Here is a 21,907-nt window from a genome sequence, read left to right as displayed (position 1 = left end):
GGCAACTTGAAAACACTTGTTACTCAACACATTCTATGTGTAATGTGTGTGAATGATAGTGATAATAATATGTAGCCATTATCCATTGTTGAAAATGATATCACATTTTTTTATACTTGGCGTTTTTTACCTGAAGTGTTTTTGTTGGAATATCATTCGTTTTCGATATATTATTTTTATATAATATCTGTATAAATTTTTAAATTAATTCAAATTTCAGTGATTATTAAAAATAAGATGTTGAGAACTTATTGATACATTATATTTTGAGTGATATATTGTTTTTTTACAATGATGTATTTTTATTATTATTACTATTATCATTTTATAAAATTAATACTTTTTTCTATTTTATCATATTCAATTTTTTTATTATTTTAAATTTTTTCCGTCTACTCAAGCCCATTTTTTGGATTACCATGTTTGGCAATTCTGGTCCAATAGTGCATAGTAATCATAAATAATATAGGATGAATTCACCATTCACCCTAAACATACTTTCTAAAATAAACTAATTTAGGTGCTTTGTTTTGTTTCTGTTATCTACAGGTGGTATGATGTCTATAACTTTATAAGGACCTTTGTGCGACAAGATAATATAATATGTTCTATGATAATATAAAAATGTTATTTATCATAAACCAGTATCTGTAACCGCATATAACCAATATGGTAACAAGTTTTAGTAGACTCTTTGCTCACAGCATACCGTGTATAATAGCTGCAGCTGGTATAGGGATGTCCTATCCATGTATATATTATCTATGGTGTGCAGCGCTGATTGAGTGTACATTATATTTTTTGTAACCGCCAAACTTCGATAGCGTTGTACGCGCCGAAATATTTTTTCTTTGTTCAATTGTAACCTACCTTTAAACGGTTTTCGTTCGTGAAATGTTTTACTGAGTCGTTGTGAGTATTTCATTTGGTATTGCGGTCACGAGTGTTGAACATCTACACGAAATGGAAGCAAACAGCAAAGCGTCGGTATGTTTATGGTTTATTAATATAGTTTTTTAAACTTGAAATCAATACATTTTTTACATTACATTAAAACATTTATAGACGTCAAAATTTAATCAATCCGATTCGTCTGACGATGATGATGAAAATCCTGAAAATTTATCAACTGAAGAGATTTGTCTTAAAATAAAGACATTTCGTAATTTATGTCTTGGAAACGTAAGTCTTATAATTATAAATGTATTATAAATGTTAACGTTAATATAACTAACACTCTTTCATGATACATCAACCATCGCTTAATACTAATTATGGAGTCATAAACCTGTATTCTGTAAAACTATAGCTATAATGTCACAAAATCAGTACCAATGAAAAACATGAAATGAAACCATTATTATAATGTATAATACATTAAAACAAAAATAGTTTACAAAAACATAGAATATAAATATATAATTTATAAAATTTAAAAACTATTCATTAACATGTGTGTTTATACCCAATATATCCACAGAAAGAATCTTTTTTTATTAAAGTTCTTATGATCGGTAAAAATCCACTTTATAATAGGTTACTAATTGTTATTTAAACAATAAGTAATAATGAACCTTTATAAAGATGCATAATAATGTACATCAATATTTTCTACAGGTTTTTTTTTATTTAGGGTTAAGGCTTCGACAACTGAGGTCATTAGCCTGGGGGAACTGTAGGGGAAGGTACTGTAGGTTTAAAACATGTGAGTATTTTCGCAGAATTTTGAATGGGCACCCGTAGGTTTCTGCCATGCCCGGTTGGGGGGCGGCGGCCTCTCTCTCCAGACACCGCGAAATGCCCAAAGAGCGATGCCACCCAAGACTGAGGTTCGAAACGGCGACTGCGTGCATGGCAACAGACGCCTTAGTCCGCTCAACCACTCCACCCCCCTTTCTACAGGTTTATATTCTATAATTTATACACATTTTGAACCTTTATAGAAAATATAAAAATTATGTCTTTGAGAAAAGTATTGGTACAGATTTGTAGATAGACACTTTTTGAGTAATTTAAAAACTTACAACCAACGAATTGAGTTGAACTTCACTTGTAATTTAACGAAATTTGATTTATGATTTTGTTCTCTATAAAATGTTACAGTTAGCTCTATAGTGCTATACTGCTTATTGAGTTAAGACAAAATGTCTGTATAATAATTATATATATTCTTCTTTTGATCAGTAGAATCCATGTTATGGAATAATTTTTAATAAATATTAGAGTAAATTGAGAAAAAATATCATTGTCAGAATATTATCTGTGTTCTGTCATTAATGTTTTCATAATTTTAAGTGGATTGAGAATTTTAAAATTCAAATCTTTTATATAATACCTACTTATGACTTGTTTTATAATTAAATATAAAGTGAGAACACTTTTAATACTCTTAACTTAAATTATATGTAAGACAAATCTGTAAATTTATTATGATATTAAAATTCACAAATCATAATTTGATTTGCCGTGTTGTATGGTTATAAGATGGTAAAAACACATGTGGCATCATGTCTTCTTAGGAATAGATAAAACATTAACTTTTTTTCAATTTATTTTTTTTAGAAAATAAATGTTACCAACGCATTTGACATTGATATGATTGGATATTTTTATTCTTGGTTGGAGAAAAAAAAAAGCTCAATTTTTGATGAAGACAAGGATGTTAACTCGGTAAAAAGTTACAGATAGTGTACATTTAGACCTTAAATATATTAATCTACTGCAATTTTATTTGTTTATTAGTTCCAAGAGATAAGTGACTATCTTGAAGCCTCGGCCAAAGTCTATTCTTATCGTGTTGACAATTTAACAGAAACAACTGGTAAACTAGTTGAACGATTCAAGTCCATGAACAATGCAAAAATTACAACACCAGAAGATGATGATAGTGAACAAAAAAACCAGAAACCAAAGGTATCTATTAAGGTTTGATAATAATAATTTTTTTTTTTAATAATTAATTTATATGAATTTTAGAGACAAAGACTAATGCTGACTACTAGTGAAAAATTAAGGCGTAAACCAAACGAATATGAAAATACTTTCAATCCAGCTTTAATAAATCATAGCATTTCTAGCTTTAATCATAATGATTTATTTTATAAAACTCGTCCATCAACACTTCTTAAATCAATGTTCTCTGGTACATCCTTGGCAGAAGAACTCAAAATATCTAGAGATCGACAAAAAGAATTTGAAAGTAAAAAAAATGAGGAAACAATAGAAGTTGAGGGAAATTTTTGCGAGATAATGGGTACAAATTATTTTAATTACTAAATCATTATATTATAATTTTTTGCTGTTAATTTAGGTTAGAAAATAATTTAATACATATTAATAGAAATTTTATTTTAGATGAATTATTGGAAAGACCCCTCTGCCCTGAATTTGAAGGTTTTATAGCTGAACGTGACAAAGTTGAAAATTCTAACGATGACGAATTAGATGGTATTGAGTATCGCTTTGATCCTGATAATCATCAGTTTCTTGATGATTCTGAAGACTCTGATTGCGATGAGCCAGATAATAATGAACTTGGTACATATATAATAATCACTTAATGGCCCATGAATTAAACTTTTGTTTGTCTATTACAAAAACATATTTAAAAATTCATATTTTTATACTTAACACAAATTAAACTTACAGTTTATAATATTTATTGTTATTGAATACTTTTTGATTCAAAAAAAAAAAAAAAAAAAAATGTTTTTCTTTCAAAATAATTTTTTTATTTAAATATATATTTAAGGTGCCAATTCAAATGATAAAGATACGACAGCACTTGATGGACTTTTGGAATGTATTGACGGTGTTGAAAGAGAATATAGCTATTTTAATCCTAAGCTTCTTGCTAATTGGAAAGGACCAAAGGCCTGGAAAGCTCAAGCAATGATGAAAGCATTAAAATCGTGTACTCCAAGTACATAAAAATTGATAATTTAATTAAAAACAAAATTTAATTTAATTTTCTTAAATTTTCTATAAACAATTGATTGTTTTATATGTGTTCTAATTTATAGGTGAACGAAAAGAAATTGTTGAAAATATCGATGAAGATATTGATGAATGTACGCAGCAAAATAATAAAAGTATTAAAACCAACAAAAAACGCAATCAAGTTAAGAATGATAGCTATCAAGTAAATTGGTTAAGTGAAATTCAAATAAAAGAGATATTTGAAGATAATGCTAAGGGTAAAGAAAAAATATTAGCTCGTACACTTCAAAAATGGGATCCACTTGACAATATATCTGATACACAAACAATTGCTGTTGATATTAAATATAGGTATGTAAACAATTGTTACAACCATTTTAAATATTTATGTATCAGCCCACATAAAATTAATATTTAATGTTATAATTTGAAGGTTTAATTTTTTACAATATCTCGAAATTAAACCAGATTGGTGGATCTGCAAAAACCGAAAAAAAAATGCTATGGCTTTTAAAACCCGTCAGGTACAAACTGAAATTTTGTATTTCTTATATGGAGATCATTTCTATAAATTTTTTATAAATATATGTGAATATTATATCTCTAGAATATCAATGATCCTGCTGAAAGCGTTGCAGACTCATTAGAGTCCATGGAAATTAATAATGAACACTCAATAAATAAAAATGATGAAGAATCAATTATAAATATTGAAACCGATGACCAATTGGATGTATCTAAAGAGGTAATATATGTAATATTTTGTTTAGTCAAAATTCAATTTTAAATATCTAATGTAATACTTTATTATTTGTTATGTATTTTAATCACATTGTTTCTCATTCAATATAATATAATATTATATATATATATATATATATATAATAATAAAATATAGAATTAATGAGTATATTTTTATTTTGCATAAAAATGCATTTATTAGAGAAAAATAATATTTAAAGTACATTGTGGCATTTGTGATCATAATGCATATAAACAATATATTAAAGATATCTATTGAGTATACCTATTAAGAGAATATAACTGTGAAAAATGATGTAAATATAATGCAAACATATGTGGGATTTAGAATGACTAAGTGCTCGTATTACAATAGTTGAAAACTATGATTGTAAAACGAGTCCTAACAAAAATAGTAACTAATACAAATTAGTTTACTATTTGTTTCTTTAATATTCAATGCTTTATACTCGTACAATTGTAAATTAATAACAATTTAAATAGTAACACTTAATGACGCCCAAATTTTACAAATTTAAACATCATTTTTTGAGACACAAGCTATTAAACTTCTTCATATATTTGCAACCAGTAATCGCAATTAATTTAATTTAATTTGTTTTTTTATTAGGTGGACTCTGAAGATGAAGATGGTATGGGCGACATTCAATCTGAATCTAGAATGGATATAGCAGAATTAAAAAAAGAAATATCTGATATTATTGACGAAGAATGTGTTGTAAGAATTTATATAATGATTAGTAATGTTTGTTGTTTTATTAATCTTCTTAATTACTTTTAAAGGAAACTGATCCCAATAGTGAATGGAGTTCAAAGTTATCATTTTTCAACTTGCTAATAAAATTACGAATCAATGAACGAGATGGACTTACAATACCTATAATATTTGTTGGTCTTCTTCATTTAGCAAATGAAAAGGGTTTGAAATTGTTCCAGGAACATTGCACCATAAATGATATAGAAGAAACTTTTATTGCCAAACCAATAAAAAAATAATTAATTGCCATTTGTGATTAAAATTATTTTATATTCCTCAGACATGAATCATTTTCTTAAAATTATATTTTATTTTTACTTTTGTATTTCATGAAATCTAACTTAAAATTAATAAATAAGAAATATTATTATTCATAAGTAAATTTGTTCTACATTGAAAATGTGTAATCAATTCAAATATTTCATATATATTAAAACTTAAAATGATTCATAGAACTAATATGATTGCATTTATATTTTATATATTATCTGATTCCACGTTTTAAGTTCTTAAATATGTTTGATCTTTGGATTTCTAAAATAATTGTTCAGTTAAACTTATTAAGGTCCAACCTTGATAGAGTTCTCGCTTTATAATTCAAAGTAATAATAGGACCTATAGTTCCCACAAGATTGTGTTGGGTTTTAGGTAGATAGTTATTGACCCTAAAAAACCATTCTGCCAAATTACATGTAAAAAAAAAAAATGTTAACTAGATTAAGAGAAACTCTGCTCTTAAAGTTGTGATATCAAGCTATACCTGTCTTTGAACTAAAGATATTGTTTATATTTGAATAGTCTACTAATAACTTAGCTTGGCAACTTGAAAACACTTGTTACTCAACACATTCTATGTGTAATGTGTGTGAATGATAGTGATAATAATATGTAGCCATTATCCATTGTTGAAAATGATATCACATTTTTTTATACTTGGCGTTTTTTACCTGAAGTGTTTTTGTTGGAATATCATTCGTTTTCGATATATTATTTTTATATAATATCTGTATAAATTTTTAAATTAATTCAAATTTCAGTGATTATTAAAAATAAGATGTTGAGAACTTATTGATACATTATATTTTGAGTGATATATTGTTTTTTTACAATGATGTATTTTTATTATTATTACTATTATCATTTTATAAAATTAATACTTTTTTCTATTTTATCATATTCAATTTTTTTATTATTTTAAATTTTTTCCGTCTACTCAAGCCCATTTTTTGGATTACCATGTTTGGCAATTCTGGTCCAATAGTGCATAGTAATCATAAATAATATAGGATGAATTCACCATTCACCCTAAACATACTTTCTAAAATAAACTAATTTAGGTGCTTTGTTTTGTTTCTGTTATCTACAGGTGGTATGATGTCTATAACTTTATAAGGACCTTTGTGCGACAAGATAATATAATATGTTCTATGATAATATAAAAATGTTATTTATCATAAACCAGTATCTGTAACCGCATATAACCAATATGGTAACAAGTTTTAGTAGACTCTTTGCTCACAGCATACCGTGTATAATAGCTGCAGCTGGTATAGGGATGTCCTATCCATGTATATATTATCTATGGTGTGCAGCGCTGATTGAGTGTACATTATATTTTTTGTAACCGCCAAACTTCGATAGCGTTGTACGCGCCGAAATATTTTTTCTTTGTTCAATTGTAACCTACCTTTAAACGGTTTTCGTTCGTGAAATGTTTTACTGAGTCGTTGTGAGTATTTCATTTGGTATTGCGGTCACGAGTGTTGAACATCTACACGAAATGGAAGCAAACAGCAAAGCGTCGGTATGTTTATGGTTTATTAATATAGTTTTTTAAACTTGAAATCAATACATTTTTTACATTACATTAAAACATTTATAGACGTCAAAATTTAATCAATCCGATTCGTCTGACGATGATGATGAAAATCCTGAAAATTTATCAACTGAAGAGATTTGTCTTAAAATAAAGACATTTCGTAATTTATGTCTTGGAAACGTAAGTCTTATAATTATAAATGTATTATAAATGTTAACGTTAATATAACTAACACTCTTTCATGATACATCAACCATCGCTTAATACTAATTATGGAGTCATAAACCTGTATTCTGTAAAACTATAGCTATAATGTCACAAAATCAGTACCAATGAAAAACATGAAATGAAACCATTATTATAATGTATAATACATTAAAACAAAAATAGTTTACAAAAACATAGAATATAAATATATAATTTATAAAATTTAAAAACTATTCATTAACATGTGTGTTTATACCCAATATATCCACAGAAAGAATCTTTTTTTATTAAAGTTCTTATGATCGGTAAAAATCCACTTTATAATAGGTTACTAATTGTTATTTAAACAATAAGTAATAATGAACCTTTATAAAGATGCATAATAATGTACATCAATATTTTCTACAGGTTTTTTTTTATTTAGGGTTAAGGCTTCGACAACTGAGGTCATTAGCCTGGGGGAACTGTAGGGGAAGGTACTGTAGGTTTAAAACATGTGAGTATTTTCGCAGAATTTTGAATGGGCACCCGTAGGTTTCTGCCATGCCCGGTTGGGGGGCGGCGGCCTCTCTCTCCAGACACCGCGAAATGCCCAAAGAGCGATGCCACCCAAGACTGAGGTTCGAAACGGCGACTGCGTGCATGGCAACAGACGCCTTAGTCCGCTCAACCACTCCACCCCCCTTTCTACAGGTTTATATTCTATAATTTATACACATTTTGAACCTTTATAGAAAATATAAAAATTATGTCTTTGAGAAAAGTATTGGTACAGATTTGTAGATAGACACTTTTTGAGTAATTTAAAAACTTACAACCAACGAATTGAGTTGAACTTCACTTGTAATTTAACGAAATTTGATTTATGATTTTGTTCTCTATAAAATGTTACAGTTAGCTCTATAGTGCTATACTGCTTATTGAGTTAAGACAAAATGTCTGTATAATAATTATATATATTCTTCTTTTGATCAGTAGAATCCATGTTATGGAATAATTTTTAATAAATATTAGAGTAAATTGAGAAAAAATATCATTGTCAGAATATTATCTGTGTTCTGTCATTAATGTTTTCATAATTTTAAGTGGATTGAGAATTTTAAAATTCAAATCTTTTATATAATACCTACTTATGACTTGTTTTATAATTAAATATAAAGTGAGAACACTTTTAATACTCTTAACTTAAATTATATGTAAGACAAATCTGTAAATTTATTATGATATTAAAATTCACAAATCATAATTTGATTTGCCGTGTTGTATGGTTATAAGATGGTAAAAACACATGTGGCATCATGTCTTCTTAGGAATAGATAAAACATTAACTTTTTTTCAATTTATTTTTTTTAGAAAATAAATGTTACCAACGCATTTGACATTGATATGATTGGATATTTTTATTCTTGGTTGGAGAAAAAAAAAAGCTCAATTTTTGATGAAGACAAGGATGTTAACTCGGTAAAAAGTTACAGATAGTGTACATTTAGACCTTAAATATATTAATCTACTGCAATTTTATTTGTTTATTAGTTCCAAGAGATAAGTGACTATCTTGAAGCCTCGGCCAAAGTCTATTCTTATCGTGTTGACAATTTAACAGAAACAACTGGTAAACTAGTTGAACGATTCAAGTCCATGAACAATGCAAAAATTACAACACCAGAAGATGATGATAGTGAACAAAAAAACCAGAAACCAAAGGTATCTATTAAGGTTTGATAATAATAATTTTTTTTTTTAATAATTAATTTATATGAATTTTAGAGACAAAGACTAATGCTGACTACTAGTGAAAAATTAAGGCGTAAACCAAACGAATATGAAAATACTTTCAATCCAGCTTTAATAAATCATAGCATTTCTAGCTTTAATCATAATGATTTATTTTATAAAACTCGTCCATCAACACTTCTTAAATCAATGTTCTCTGGTACATCCTTGGCAGAAGAACTCAAAATATCTAGAGATCGACAAAAAGAATTTGAAAGTAAAAAAAATGAGGAAACAATAGAAGTTGAGGGAAATTTTTGCGAGATAATGGGTACAAATTATTTTAATTACTAAATCATTATATTATAATTTTTTGCTGTTAATTTAGGTTAGAAAATAATTTAATACATATTAATAGAAATTTTATTTTAGATGAATTATTGGAAAGACCCCTCTGCCCTGAATTTGAAGGTTTTATAGCTGAACGTGACAAAGTTGAAAATTCTAACGATGACGAATTAGATGGTATTGAGTATCGCTTTGATCCTGATAATCATCAGTTTCTTGATGATTCTGAAGACTCTGATTGCGATGAGCCAGATAATAATGAACTTGGTACATATATAATAATCACTTAATGGCCCATGAATTAAACTTTTGTTTGTCTATTACAAAAACATATTTAAAAATTCATATTTTTATACTTAACACAAATTAAACTTACAGTTTATAATATTTATTGTTATTGAATACTTTTTGATTCAAAAAAAAAAAAAAAAAAAAATGTTTTTCTTTCAAAATAATTTTTTTATTTAAATATATATTTAAGGTGCCAATTCAAATGATAAAGATACGACAGCACTTGATGGACTTTTGGAATGTATTGACGGTGTTGAAAGAGAATATAGCTATTTTAATCCTAAGCTTCTTGCTAATTGGAAAGGACCAAAGGCCTGGAAAGCTCAAGCAATGATGAAAGCATTAAAATCGTGTACTCCAAGTACATAAAAATTGATAATTTAATTAAAAACAAAATTTAATTTAATTTTCTTAAATTTTCTATAAACAATTGATTGTTTTATATGTGTTCTAATTTATAGGTGAACGAAAAGAAATTGTTGAAAATATCGATGAAGATATTGATGAATGTACGCAGCAAAATAATAAAAGTATTAAAACCAACAAAAAACGCAATCAAGTTAAGAATGATAGCTATCAAGTAAATTGGTTAAGTGAAATTCAAATAAAAGAGATATTTGAAGATAATGCTAAGGGTAAAGAAAAAATATTAGCTCGTACACTTCAAAAATGGGATCCACTTGACAATATATCTGATACACAAACAATTGCTGTTGATATTAAATATAGGTATGTAAACAATTGTTACAACCATTTTAAATATTTATGTATCAGCCCACATAAAATTAATATTTAATGTTATAATTTGAAGGTTTAATTTTTTACAATATCTCGAAATTAAACCAGATTGGTGGATCTGCAAAAACCGAAAAAAAAATGCTATGGCTTTTAAAACCCGTCAGGTACAAACTGAAATTTTGTATTTCTTATATGGAGATCATTTCTATAAATTTTTTATAAATATATGTGAATATTATATCTCTAGAATATCAATGATCCTGCTGAAAGCGTTGCAGACTCATTAGAGTCCATGGAAATTAATAATGAACACTCAATAAATAAAAATGATGAAGAATCAATTATAAATATTGAAACCGATGACCAATTGGATGTATCTAAAGAGGTAATATATGTAATATTTTGTTTAGTCAAAATTCAATTTTAAATATCTAATGTAATACTTTATTATTTGTTATGTATTTTAATCACATTGTTTCTCATTCAATATAATATAATATTATATATATATATATATATATATAATAATAAAATATAGAATTAATGAGTATATTTTTATTTTGCATAAAAATGCATTTATTAGAGAAAAATAATATTTAAAGTACATTGTGGCATTTGTGATCATAATGCATATAAACAATATATTAAAGATATCTATTGAGTATACCTATTAAGAGAATATAACTGTGAAAAATGATGTAAATATAATGCAAACATATGTGGGATTTAGAATGACTAAGTGCTCGTATTACAATAGTTGAAAACTATGATTGTAAAACGAGTCCTAACAAAAATAGTAACTAATACAAATTAGTTTACTATTTGTTTCTTTAATATTCAATGCTTTATACTCGTACAATTGTAAATTAATAACAATTTAAATAGTAACACTTAATGACGCCCAAATTTTACAAATTTAAACATCATTTTTTGAGACACAAGCTATTAAACTTCTTCATATATTTGCAACCAGTAATCGCAATTAATTTAATTTAATTTGTTTTTTTATTAGGTGGACTCTGAAGATGAAGATGGTATGGGCGACATTCAATCTGAATCTAGAATGGATATAGCAGAATTAAAAAAAGAAATATCTGATATTATTGACGAAGAATGTGTTGTAAGAATTTATATAATGATTAGTAATGTTTGTTGTTTTATTAATCTTCTTAATTACTTTTAAAGGAAACTGATCCCAATAGTGAATGGAGTTCAAAGTTATCATTTTTCAACTTGCTAATAAAATTACGAATCAATGAACGAGATGGACTTACAATACCTATAATATTTGTTGGTCTTCTTCATTTAGCAAATGAAAAGGGTTTGAAATTGTTCCAGGAACATTGCACCATAAATGATATAGAAGAAACTTTTATTGCCAAACCAATAAAAAAATAATTAATTGCCATTTGTGATTAAAATTATTTTATATTCCTCAGACATGAATCATTTTCTTAAAATTATATTTTATTTTTACTTTTGTATTTCATGAAATCTAACTTAAAATTAATAAATAAGAAATATTATTATTCATAAGTAAATTTGTTCTACATTGAAAATGTATAATCAATTCAAATATTTCATATATATTAAAACTTAAAATATTCATAATAAAAATGATTCATAGAACTAATATGATTGCATTTATATTTTATATATTATCTGATTCCACGTTTTAAGTTCTTAAATATGTTTGATCTTTGGATTTCTAAAATAATTGTTCAGTTAAACTTATTAAGGTCCAACCTTGATAGAGTTCTCGCTTTATAATTCAAAGTAATAATAGGACCTATAGTTCCCACAAGATTGTGTTGGGTTTTGGGTAGATAGTTATTGACCCTAAAAAACCATTCTGCCAAATTACATGTAAAAAAAAAAAATGTTAACTAGATTAAGAGAAACTCTGCTCTTAAAGTTGTGATATCAAGCTATACCTGTCTTTGAACTAAAGATATTGTTTATATTTGAATAGTCTACTAATAACTTAGCTTGGCAACTTGAAAACACTTGTTACTCAACACATTCTATGTGTAATGTGTGTGAATGATAGTGATAATAATATGTAGCCATTATCCATTGTTGAAAATGATATCACATTTTTTTATACTTGGCGTTTTTTACCTGAAGTGTTTTTGTTGGAATATCATTCGTTTTCGATATATTATTTTTATATAATATCTGTATAAATTTTTAAATTAATTCAAATTTCAGTGATTATTAAAAATAAGATGTTGAGAACTTATTGATACATTATATTTTGAGTGATATATTGTTTTTTTACAATGATGTATTTTTATTATTATTACTATTATCATTTTATAAAATTAATACTTTTTTCTATTTTATCATATTCAATTTTTTTATTATTTTAAATTTTTTCCGTCTACTCAAGCCCATTTTTTGGATTACCATGTTTGGCAATTCTGGTCCAATAGTGCATAGTAATCATAAATAATATAGGATGAATTCACCATTCACCCTAAACATACTTTCTAAAATAAACTAATTTAGGTGCTTTGTTTTGTTTCTGTTATCTACAGGTGGTATGATGTCTATAACATAATTACCTTTGTGCGACAAGATAATATAATATGCTGTTTTGGAACGTTACACCTAGTATTATAAGCATAGGTGTAGAATGTTTATTTTTTATTATCTATGATTGGAATAGATGTCGTTGGGATATTATATAATAAAATTTTTACTAAACGCTACAATAATTTTTAGTTAAGACGCCTGCACATGAGTACATGACCCATGTATTGCTCAAAACATTCTTTACAGGATAAATTGACGTCTTGTAGGGTGATCTGACTTCAATATATTTTGGAAAGAAAAACCTTTCTTACAGAGCACTCAGCACATTGAACTTGGATTTTAAATCTATGTTTCTGAACCACATATATTACAATTTTGAATTTGGCCTATTTTCACAAACTTCTGTAGTTTTGAATAATATGTTTGCTTAAGCAACGAAATTAAAATCTGAAGTCCTGTAGAAAATTATCCAACTTTGAACGATAAAAAAATAAGCAATTCAGATAACTCTACGATGCTTGAGAATTTGCATGTTAGTTGGAAGTTCCGTGGACATATGTGCATGTTAGAGAATAGCCTGATATCTACATACAATCATGCTCACACATATCAACATTGATCACGAACTCAAATGCAATGATCGGCAACAACATAGTTCTTATATATTGTCTCTTTATATAAAAACACAAATAGCTCCCTTAAATCGGCTACAGCTATGTTGTTCTAAATTATTTGAAAAGATCAATGTCCACATCTATGTAAAATTTCTAATTACATAATTAGATTATTGTATTTTTAAACCTAATTATTTAACTAAAAATTCTCTTGCTTTCACAAAATTTTATTTTTTTGTGAATCGTCTTGTTTTCTCTAATTTTACCTGGAATGTCAAATGTTGTGTTGCCAATATGTGACAATCTTAAGACACTGTTTCTTTATGCTTGTTAGTTCTTTCCAGTTCATTAAATGAATTTGAAACACTGAAAATGGTTGTTACATTCTTATAAAATTACAAATAAATCATAGAATAGATGCCTACTATAATTAGCTCTAAATGTTAAAAATAAAGTTTACACATCACTATATCAGAACAGCTCCATGTATATGCTTCATTTCCCAAAGTTTTTTTGTAAATTTTGTTGCAATAGCCATTTCTATTCATAACCATTTGTTCTATCTACACCATCCCATGTAAATCCTGGTTGAATACCAGACCTAGTTGGTGGGCAAAATCCTTGAATACACAAAATCATACCAAGTAAGAATATCACTGGGTTTAATAGGAAATACAAATATTTACAGAGAAAATACATTAATTTACATAAGAAGTTAAATTTTACAGATTTTTTAACAATTTAATCTAAGTAAAAAATGAAAATAAAGTCAAAACAAAAGATTTCCAGAATAATATTTTCTATGTATATAAAATAACATGATGTATAAATAGAACATTATTTTTATAGTCGCTTAAATGAAAACTAAAAATTGAGAATTTACCGTGTTTCACGCCATCAGAAAGACCTGAAAAACTTTACTAAATTAGAAAAATTTAAGGCACTATGGCTTATCATCTAATGTATTTTTATATGTTATATGTACTAAGCTATTAAAGTCTTAAATACTAATTATTATTTATTACTAATTTTCTATGAATTCTTTGATTCTTTCTCGGTTAAATAACATTTTCTACTTATAAATAAATGATAACTAGAGATAGGATTTGTGTATCATGATTACCTATAAATTCTGTGTTAATCATGGCTCAGAGTTTATAGCACTAAAAATAATAATTTTTAAAACACGAAAAATAGCAAAAATTAAAATGTTTTCTGTTTATAAAAAAAAAAGTACTGACAAATGTATGACAGATTATTCTATACCAGCGGTCGCCAACCGGTGGTCCGTGGATCACTGATGGTCCGCGTGAAAATTTAGGTGGTCCGCGGAAAAATTTGAACTTAACTTGCAATATTATTTAATTAGCCAAGAAATTCTTCAAAACAAACAGGAACAAATATCACATTAAAATTTAATTAAAACTTAAAACTTTCATCATAAATAAAAATAAAACCTTTTTTTATTATTTTACATAATATGTATTTTTTTTATAATATTTTGGTGCAAAATTTATCAGTAGTAGTACGGTATTTATGTAAAAAAACTATTTTAAGATATAGATGGTCCGTAGAATTTAGAATATGGTTTCAGTGGTCTGCAAAGTCCAAAAGGTTGGTGACCGCTGTTCTATACAATATATATATATATTATATATAATCATAATTGTTTACTATTCGATAGACTAATAATTCACTGGACTATTTTAAAATAGATTTTAATATGAACAAAAATGTGGGTATTTACATTTCCCCTATGGATTAAATCAAAATATAACTAAAATAAATCACAGACTTTTTATTTTTCATTTAAATGCAAATTAAAATAAAATAGCACCAAAACTTTAAAATAGCGTTACACATAAAACAAATTTATTGCTCACTACTTTTTATCTGTATCCTATAACAATAATTAGCAAATGCTATAGATCTCAGCACTGGTGCATTTTTCAGGTGTTATTTTCTTGAGTTTAAATCACAGATTTATACCTATATTATAATTTATTGTTTTAATACATGCGGTATAAATTGATTAGTTGTTAGATAATATGTACAGATTTTGATTATTCATGACCAAATAAAACTAGTTTATTTTTCCATATTTTGAACATAATACATACAATTACATGATTCAATTTTTGAAAATCTCATGAATTTTAATAAGTATTTATTTAATGAACATCCATGATAATTGATAACTATTGAGTTGTTTGTAAAATTGTAAATTTATTATCTAATCTCATCTTGGTCAGACGACATAATAAGTCTAGTAAGATTACCTTTACATTATTTTTGTTTTTCAATAAGAGATTTATAGTCCTAATTCAAATATACCGTGATTGTAGTTATACTTGCATAGTTTCTTCAGGGAATTAATTTCTTCATGTATTTAAATAAAAAATCAGTTAGAAATAATCAATGTACTGATTGCGCATTTACGAACAGATGATCTAAGTTCAATACATTAATATAATATACTGCACATTACATATATTATTTTCTTTAAGCCCTAAATACACATATTTTTTTCTGGAAAATTAAAAAGATGATTCAGAATATTTAGTTGATTTAAGGTAGAATTAAAACCATGCTCATTTTCAACAACATAAATGAAAAATGTTCAAAGCTAAATTAATTTAAATTGTAAGGTTGAATTTAAGAGTAATTTACACATTTTTGAATCGGCTAATTTTAATAATTTATTTGAAATACTAAATGCAGTCAACTTTAAAAAAATCTATGGCAATTTTGGGTAGTTAAATTAAATTCAAAAATGTAGAAAATACACAAAAAATAAGTACATCAACAATGTTATATAAGTACATACACAATATTTTGTGATCGTAAAAGTTAATAATAATAATAATAGTAGTAGTGACTCTTAAACAGTCAACATTAATTTTTCTTCGAATTTTCATCAGTTACACCTGAAAACATAAATTAATCATAAATAAGACAAGTGCATTAATCATAATTAATCATACAATAAGGTTAAATATGTTTACTTTTTCCATCACACGCAACAATTTTCAACTTTTCCACTTTTGTAATTTCTTGTGTTTCTTTGAACTCTACGTCACTTAGCATAAACGTCCAAACATTATCACAAAATCTATATGTGTCCATTTTTCCAGCCTAGCAAATAAAATAAATGTTAACAAAAATATATAAACATCTTTCAACAAAATTTCAACAAAATTTCTTAAAATATACATTAATAGTTATACAATGTGCCATTAAAAAAAATGTTTGCAAGGTTTCATTATAATAATTAGAATAATGATATTTATTTTAGTTTTCAAATAAAAAATGTACATAAAAAAAATTTAACAAGCAGTAGTTATAATCTATTTGTTTTATAAAAGACAATAAAGAAGGTATTTTTAATACATTTATGCTGAGTTCCGTGAAAAATTAAGTAATTTAATGGATTAATAAAATTCAATGGACCAATCATGAGTCACTTAATTATGTTTGAAAGATCAACAGCTCGCTATTTATAAAATTAATGTTTAGTGATTGCTCATGCAACCCGGCATTAAAATATAAAGACATATTTTGGTGTAATAGTCCACATAACTCTTTTATCACATATTTTGTATTTAAATTATAATTTAATAGGTGTTTAAAACAAGCTATTCTTAAATGCTAATTGAATATGAGTATAATAATATGGAATGGTAAATGGACGTTTTGATTCTGTAAAAAAAAACCCCCATCCAAGGAAGTTTTGTCTCCATTAATTATTAATGTGGGACATTTGACCCCCGGGAATTATAAAATGTTATTTAGCAATAAGACATAGTTGAATTATATGTTTTTTTTTATATTAAATTTTACTAATGAAAATTATTTTGTAGGTAAAATATTTTATTAATACAAATTATACTGACATTTTCCCTTTAAAAAAAAAAAGAATTGAGATTTAAAATTTAAAAAAAATAGTAATTTAAATTTAGTGATTTAAAATAACGGGAACCAATTTTTTTTTATATTTCCCTACTTTCTGACCCCGTTCACCCTTATTCTTTAAATTTTTTGCAAAAATTGAGATTAGGTTCGAAATAATGTCAAGAAATTCTTTCTTTAATCAGTTTTAAAATTAATAGCGTTAATACAAGAGATCAACAACCTTTTTATCCACTTTTTAATTTTTTCAACTAAAAATTATAACTCGAACTCTCTTGCTAACCTTATTATTGCTGCAAGTAATCCTTATGTCATTGGTTATATTTTTTTTTTTTTTTTAAATTATACTTGATTTGTATCTTTATTCACTTTTACGTCTTCTTATTACATAAAATCTTTTATTAAGTCAAAACTATAATTAGTGTTGGGTAAATTACTTTAAAAAAGTAATAAAGTTACTTTACTCGTTACTTAGAGAGAAATGTAATAAAGTTACTTTATCCGTTACTCTAATAAAATTGTAATGAAATTACTTTACTTTTGAAACTGAAAAGTAACTCATTACTTTCTCGTTACAAAAAAAATAAATATTTTTTTATATTTCTTAACAATATTATCATTGCGTCTGGCAATAATGTTACTAGAAATACATTACCTATAGTCAATAGATGTAATTTGAAGAAGAAATCTATATACTATAATCAATATAATACAATATTATTATTTTATATTTATTTATGTTTTAAATTAACTTTACACAATTTCACACAATAGTGTATCTTCATAGTTTTTGTCACTCATACGCGACTTTTTTTAGAACAAATGTCCCTTGAAACACTAAATAATCGCTCTACAGAAGCATTGAATGGTAAAGCTGTATTGTATTAAATAAAAATATTCTTTACTAATGTCATTGAATTCAAAATTGTGAGATCAGCTGTATAAGGAGCTTTAATAAATATATAGTATATTACTATACTAGATTGGTAAACATAATAATACCCGCATTATAGACATATTTTTTTTTCAATTCGCAAAAGGTAGGTACTTAATAATTTGAAACTGTAACGCGTTATTCAATAAAAATTACTTATTAAAAGTAGTTACATTACATTACATTACATTACATTATCCATTACATTTTCATTACTTGGAAATAATTCTAATGAAATTACATAAAGCGTTACAAGCAAAGTAACGTGTTACTTTTGTTACGTTACTACCCAAAACTGGCTATAATTTGTATTTACCAAAAACATTGTTTGTCATAATATGATTTAGGAATCAAATCCGTTTATTTTAAATATAAAATAAAAAATATGTTAACAATAATTAAGGACCTAATTTATGGATTTTAGACAAAACCATTCAAATCTTATAAAGAATTTGTAAAAAAAAATTATCAAATATGAATTTATCATAGTGATATTCATCTTCATATATTTGATTGGATAATTTAAATCAATGTTTGTAAAAGGTGTAATAAAAAACATAATTCACCATTTAATAAACCGATTCCACAACATAGGTACTTACACAATTTTTAGAACTTTTGCTTATAAGTATAGGAATGTGATGTTAATTATTTAAAGTTCTTAATTAAAAAAAATTTACCTTAAATGTAATTTTAGACTTTACACGTGTGGCCAATGAATTGTTTACAGACTTATCAAACTGCAGCAGGATTTTCATGCCAAGAGCAGGTGTTATTTGACCATACTGAAACATCAAGATGCACGATTTAGATAATATATTATGCAAACTATTACTATTACGTCCACAATTTTGCATATGAAGGATGTACAATAGAATGTTGGTAATCTGGCCATTTGATAACCCAGTACATCCAGTTATCTATTTATCCTAGTTAACTTAATCTATATTTATTCTGTCGGATAACCATAGAATTAGTATCAAAGAAAAATACAATAGAAAGTTTTAAAAGCGTAATTTCAAACAAAAAAATAAAAACAAATTGTTAATTTTTTTAAACCCGTCCAATCAAAAGATTAATTCAACACAGTATACAACAAAGTAGTAAACATGTAGAATAAGGTTATTTATTTTTTAATAGGAATAAGTAAAAATGTGTTTTTATGTTAACCATTAATGCAGCAGTACCCTGGTTTCTGTCTTTTATTTATTACAGTGGTGTACCTACCCAGAGTTTTCGATTTTAGTACTGTGGGTCTGCCTCACTTAAGAGATGGAACGGTGTATAAACTTCAACCGACTATGTATTACAAAGTCACTCACGATTTCATTTAATTATTTCTATCACATTTTGATCCAAACATTTCACAACATTAATTGTAAATATTTATATTGCATAAGTCATAACTTGTACTTAAGTACATTTTAAATTTTAGAAACTTAAGATATCAATTAATTGTTATTTTATTCGACTTAGATACATTATTTAAGTCAATGAGTTTAAGTAAAATTTCATACCCACTATTTATATTTATATACTCAAACTTCACATCTATATATCAGTGGCGTTATTTGGGGTAAGTGGGCATTTACCCTTGTCTAATTCTAAAAGCAGCCCGAAAGGTAGGTGCCCAGTTATTATTGCCTACATTATTATATTTTGAGGAATATTATATTGTGCACTAAGAAATTATCGTCACAATCTTACAATTATGGATTGTTAATTATTAATTTATAGTAGGAATATATGCATATTTAGACTAGATATATTCTGACTAGATTTTCATGAAAATTGGTACCGATGAGTGTTTTATGAAGATATATGAAGTAGGAAAATACTAGCTCACTGTTTCTTTTGAATTACCCATTTGTGCTGGTCAAAACTTTTGCCTCCTCTATTAAAAACTGAAATGACACCACTGCTATATATTCATTATAAAATAGGTACTTATTAGAGTATACCTATAATTTTATAGAAACATCATTGAGTCTGTGTATATTTTATAAAATCGTTTATAAATTAATATTAGTCATTTTATTATTGATGACTGCACAAATTTTTTAAATAAAAAAAATGTTACGTGGCTTATCGTTTTGAGGGACCACATTTTACTGAGGAAAAGTCAGCGAGTCAACTGACTACACCAACCCACGCCTAGGTCCGCCACTTACTGGTTCGATATCTGTCGGATTACCACGATTCTACAGTATTGTCAGTATTACCTGAATCATTTCGTCAATGCTCTCTTGAAGAGTATTTCCCAGAGTTGTGTTTCTGTACAGTTGATAAGACATGTTGGCACGAAAAGACGCCTCGGTTGTCGGAGAAATGCGGTGTTGGTCGACGGACTACAATTCAAAGCCGTGACATAGATATTTAATTTCAATTTAATGATCAATCGAAGCCAAGCTACCGACAAGTGACAATACGAAATTAAGAATTTAAGAACCCGTGTAGCCGAGTACCAAACAAAAATGTCGAACCAATATTATTATCTAGTATCTACAGCAGCTCTCAAACAACAAACATTATTACTGATAACTGTTATAGATAACGTTCAAATGGCGGGAGGATCATTAGGGCCCGTATTACTGGTATTACAATAGTTGAACTCCGGTTAAACCACAGAATTTGGCCGGTAAAATCAGTGGTCCAAGCATAACCGAGGTATGATTGTAAAACGGGTCCTTAGTCCAGTGTGTCTCCACTACCACTATCCTCAGGGTAAGATTCATGGCTATATTGTTTATAGTTGAATCGTATCAAAGCATAAAAAGTCTGTGGTTAAAAAAATCAGGTATGTTTTACAGAAAAACTATTTTACATAAACTATTCACACAAAAAGTTAGTTATTCAGTAGGTGCATAGGTATATGAGTAAAACATAGAACTCAACAAACTTTTAATTTTAACTTTTAAAATTAACAAATACTAGATTGGTAATTTAGTTAAAAATAATGACTTGATGATCAGTAGGTAGGTATATATATTATGTTATAATACATTATATATTTATATGCATATAGTATATACTATGTACAACGTAATGTACTATGTAGTATAGTATAGGTACCTATGTTCAGGCCCGGATTGGGCCGCCGAGTTACCGAGCAAAACTCGGTGGGCCGGTGAAAATGTGAAAAGTTTGGGCCGGTGTCCACTACTCAAAAATGCGGATTATAAATAGCATTTCAAAAAAAAAAATAATAATTTGTTAAATTATCGTTATTTTAAAATTCAAAATGTTGATAAATGAAAAATATTGAAATATGTGATAAGAATCCTCGTGATTATTACAAACTTAGATCATATACAATCTAGCATTACAAAGCATACATG

The 21,907-nt window shown here is 26.6% G+C and overlaps 3 protein-coding genes across 3 annotated transcripts; 2 read left to right on the top strand and 1 right to left on the bottom strand.

Annotated features, from left to right (window-relative positions):
* Positions 1-347: 347 nt before the first annotated feature.
* Positions 348-5,917, top strand: LOC149060349 (condensin complex subunit 2-like). The gene is made up of 12 exons (XM_089218133.1): positions 348-987; positions 1,066-1,182; positions 2,563-2,670; positions 2,743-2,913; positions 2,977-3,253; positions 3,355-3,537; positions 3,752-3,922; positions 4,023-4,290; positions 4,373-4,463; positions 4,547-4,684; positions 5,312-5,419; positions 5,485-5,917. Exons 1-12 carry the CDS (start codon positions 964-966, stop codon positions 5,695-5,697), a joined length of 1,869 nt encoding a protein of 622 aa, XP_089074259.1. The 5' UTR covers positions 348-963; the 3' UTR covers positions 5,698-5,917.
* A 705-nt stretch (positions 5,918-6,622) lies between these two features.
* Positions 6,623-12,207, top strand: LOC149060348 (condensin complex subunit 2-like). The gene is made up of 12 exons (XM_089218134.1): positions 6,623-7,262; positions 7,341-7,457; positions 8,838-8,945; positions 9,018-9,188; positions 9,252-9,528; positions 9,630-9,812; positions 10,027-10,197; positions 10,298-10,565; positions 10,648-10,738; positions 10,822-10,959; positions 11,587-11,694; positions 11,760-12,207. Exons 1-12 carry the CDS (start codon positions 7,239-7,241, stop codon positions 11,970-11,972), a joined length of 1,869 nt encoding a protein of 622 aa, XP_089074260.1. The 5' UTR covers positions 6,623-7,238; the 3' UTR covers positions 11,973-12,207.
* A 4,192-nt stretch (positions 12,208-16,399) lies between these two features.
* On the bottom strand, positions 16,400-21,070 carry TfIIA-S (general transcription factor IIA subunit 2). Its single transcript, XM_089218135.1, has 4 exons — positions 20,792-21,070; positions 19,250-19,354; positions 16,732-16,861; positions 16,400-16,653 (listed from the first exon to the last, which is right to left on the bottom strand). Exons 1-4 carry the CDS (start codon positions 20,861-20,863, stop codon positions 16,622-16,624), a joined length of 339 nt encoding a protein of 112 aa, XP_089074261.1. The 5' UTR covers positions 20,864-21,070; the 3' UTR covers positions 16,400-16,621.
* Positions 21,071-21,907: the final 837 nt, after the last annotated feature.

Source organism: Diuraphis noxia, unplaced genomic scaffold (genome assembly GCF_037042655.1).
Source record: "Diuraphis noxia isolate RWA-SAM2 unplaced genomic scaffold, SU_Dnox_SAM2 contig0001, whole genome shotgun sequence".
Taxonomy (NCBI): Eukaryota; Metazoa; Arthropoda; class Insecta; order Hemiptera; family Aphididae; genus Diuraphis; species Diuraphis noxia.
This window is presented reverse-complemented; position numbering and strand designations above follow the sequence as displayed.

What these genes read in the sequence shown, in the direction of transcription:
- LOC149060349 (XM_089218133.1), top strand. Translation starts at nt 964, where the DNA reads ATGGAAGCAAACAGCAAAGCGTCG. An exon ending in GTAATTTATGTCTTGGAAAC is followed by an intron (nt 1,183 to 2,562) that starts GTAAGTCTTATA and finishes TATTTTTTTTAG; the next exon opens with AAAATAAATGTTACCAACGC. An exon ending in AAATTTTTGCGAGATAATGG is followed by an intron (nt 3,254 to 3,354) that starts GTACAAATTATT and finishes ATTTTATTTTAG; the next exon opens with ATGAATTATTGGAAAGACCC.
- LOC149060348 (XM_089218134.1), top strand. Translation starts at nt 7,239, where the DNA reads ATGGAAGCAAACAGCAAAGCGTCG. An exon ending in GTAATTTATGTCTTGGAAAC is followed by an intron (nt 7,458 to 8,837) that starts GTAAGTCTTATA and finishes TATTTTTTTTAG; the next exon opens with AAAATAAATGTTACCAACGC. An exon ending in AAGACAAGGATGTTAACTCG is followed by an intron (nt 8,946 to 9,017) that starts GTAAAAAGTTAC and finishes TTTGTTTATTAG; the next exon opens with TTCCAAGAGATAAGTGACTA.
- TfIIA-S (XM_089218135.1), bottom strand. Translation starts at nt 20,863, where the DNA reads ATGTCTTATCAACTGTACAGAAACACAACTCTGGGAAATACTCTTCAA. An exon ending in GCATTGACGAAATGATTCAG is followed by an intron (nt 19,355 to 20,791) that starts GTAATACTGACA and finishes TTGATGTTTCAG; the next exon opens with TATGGTCAAATAACACCTGC. An exon ending in AGTCTAAAATTACATTTAAG is followed by an intron (nt 16,862 to 19,249) that starts GTAAATTTTTTT and finishes TTTATTTGCTAG; the next exon opens with GCTGGAAAAATGGACACATA.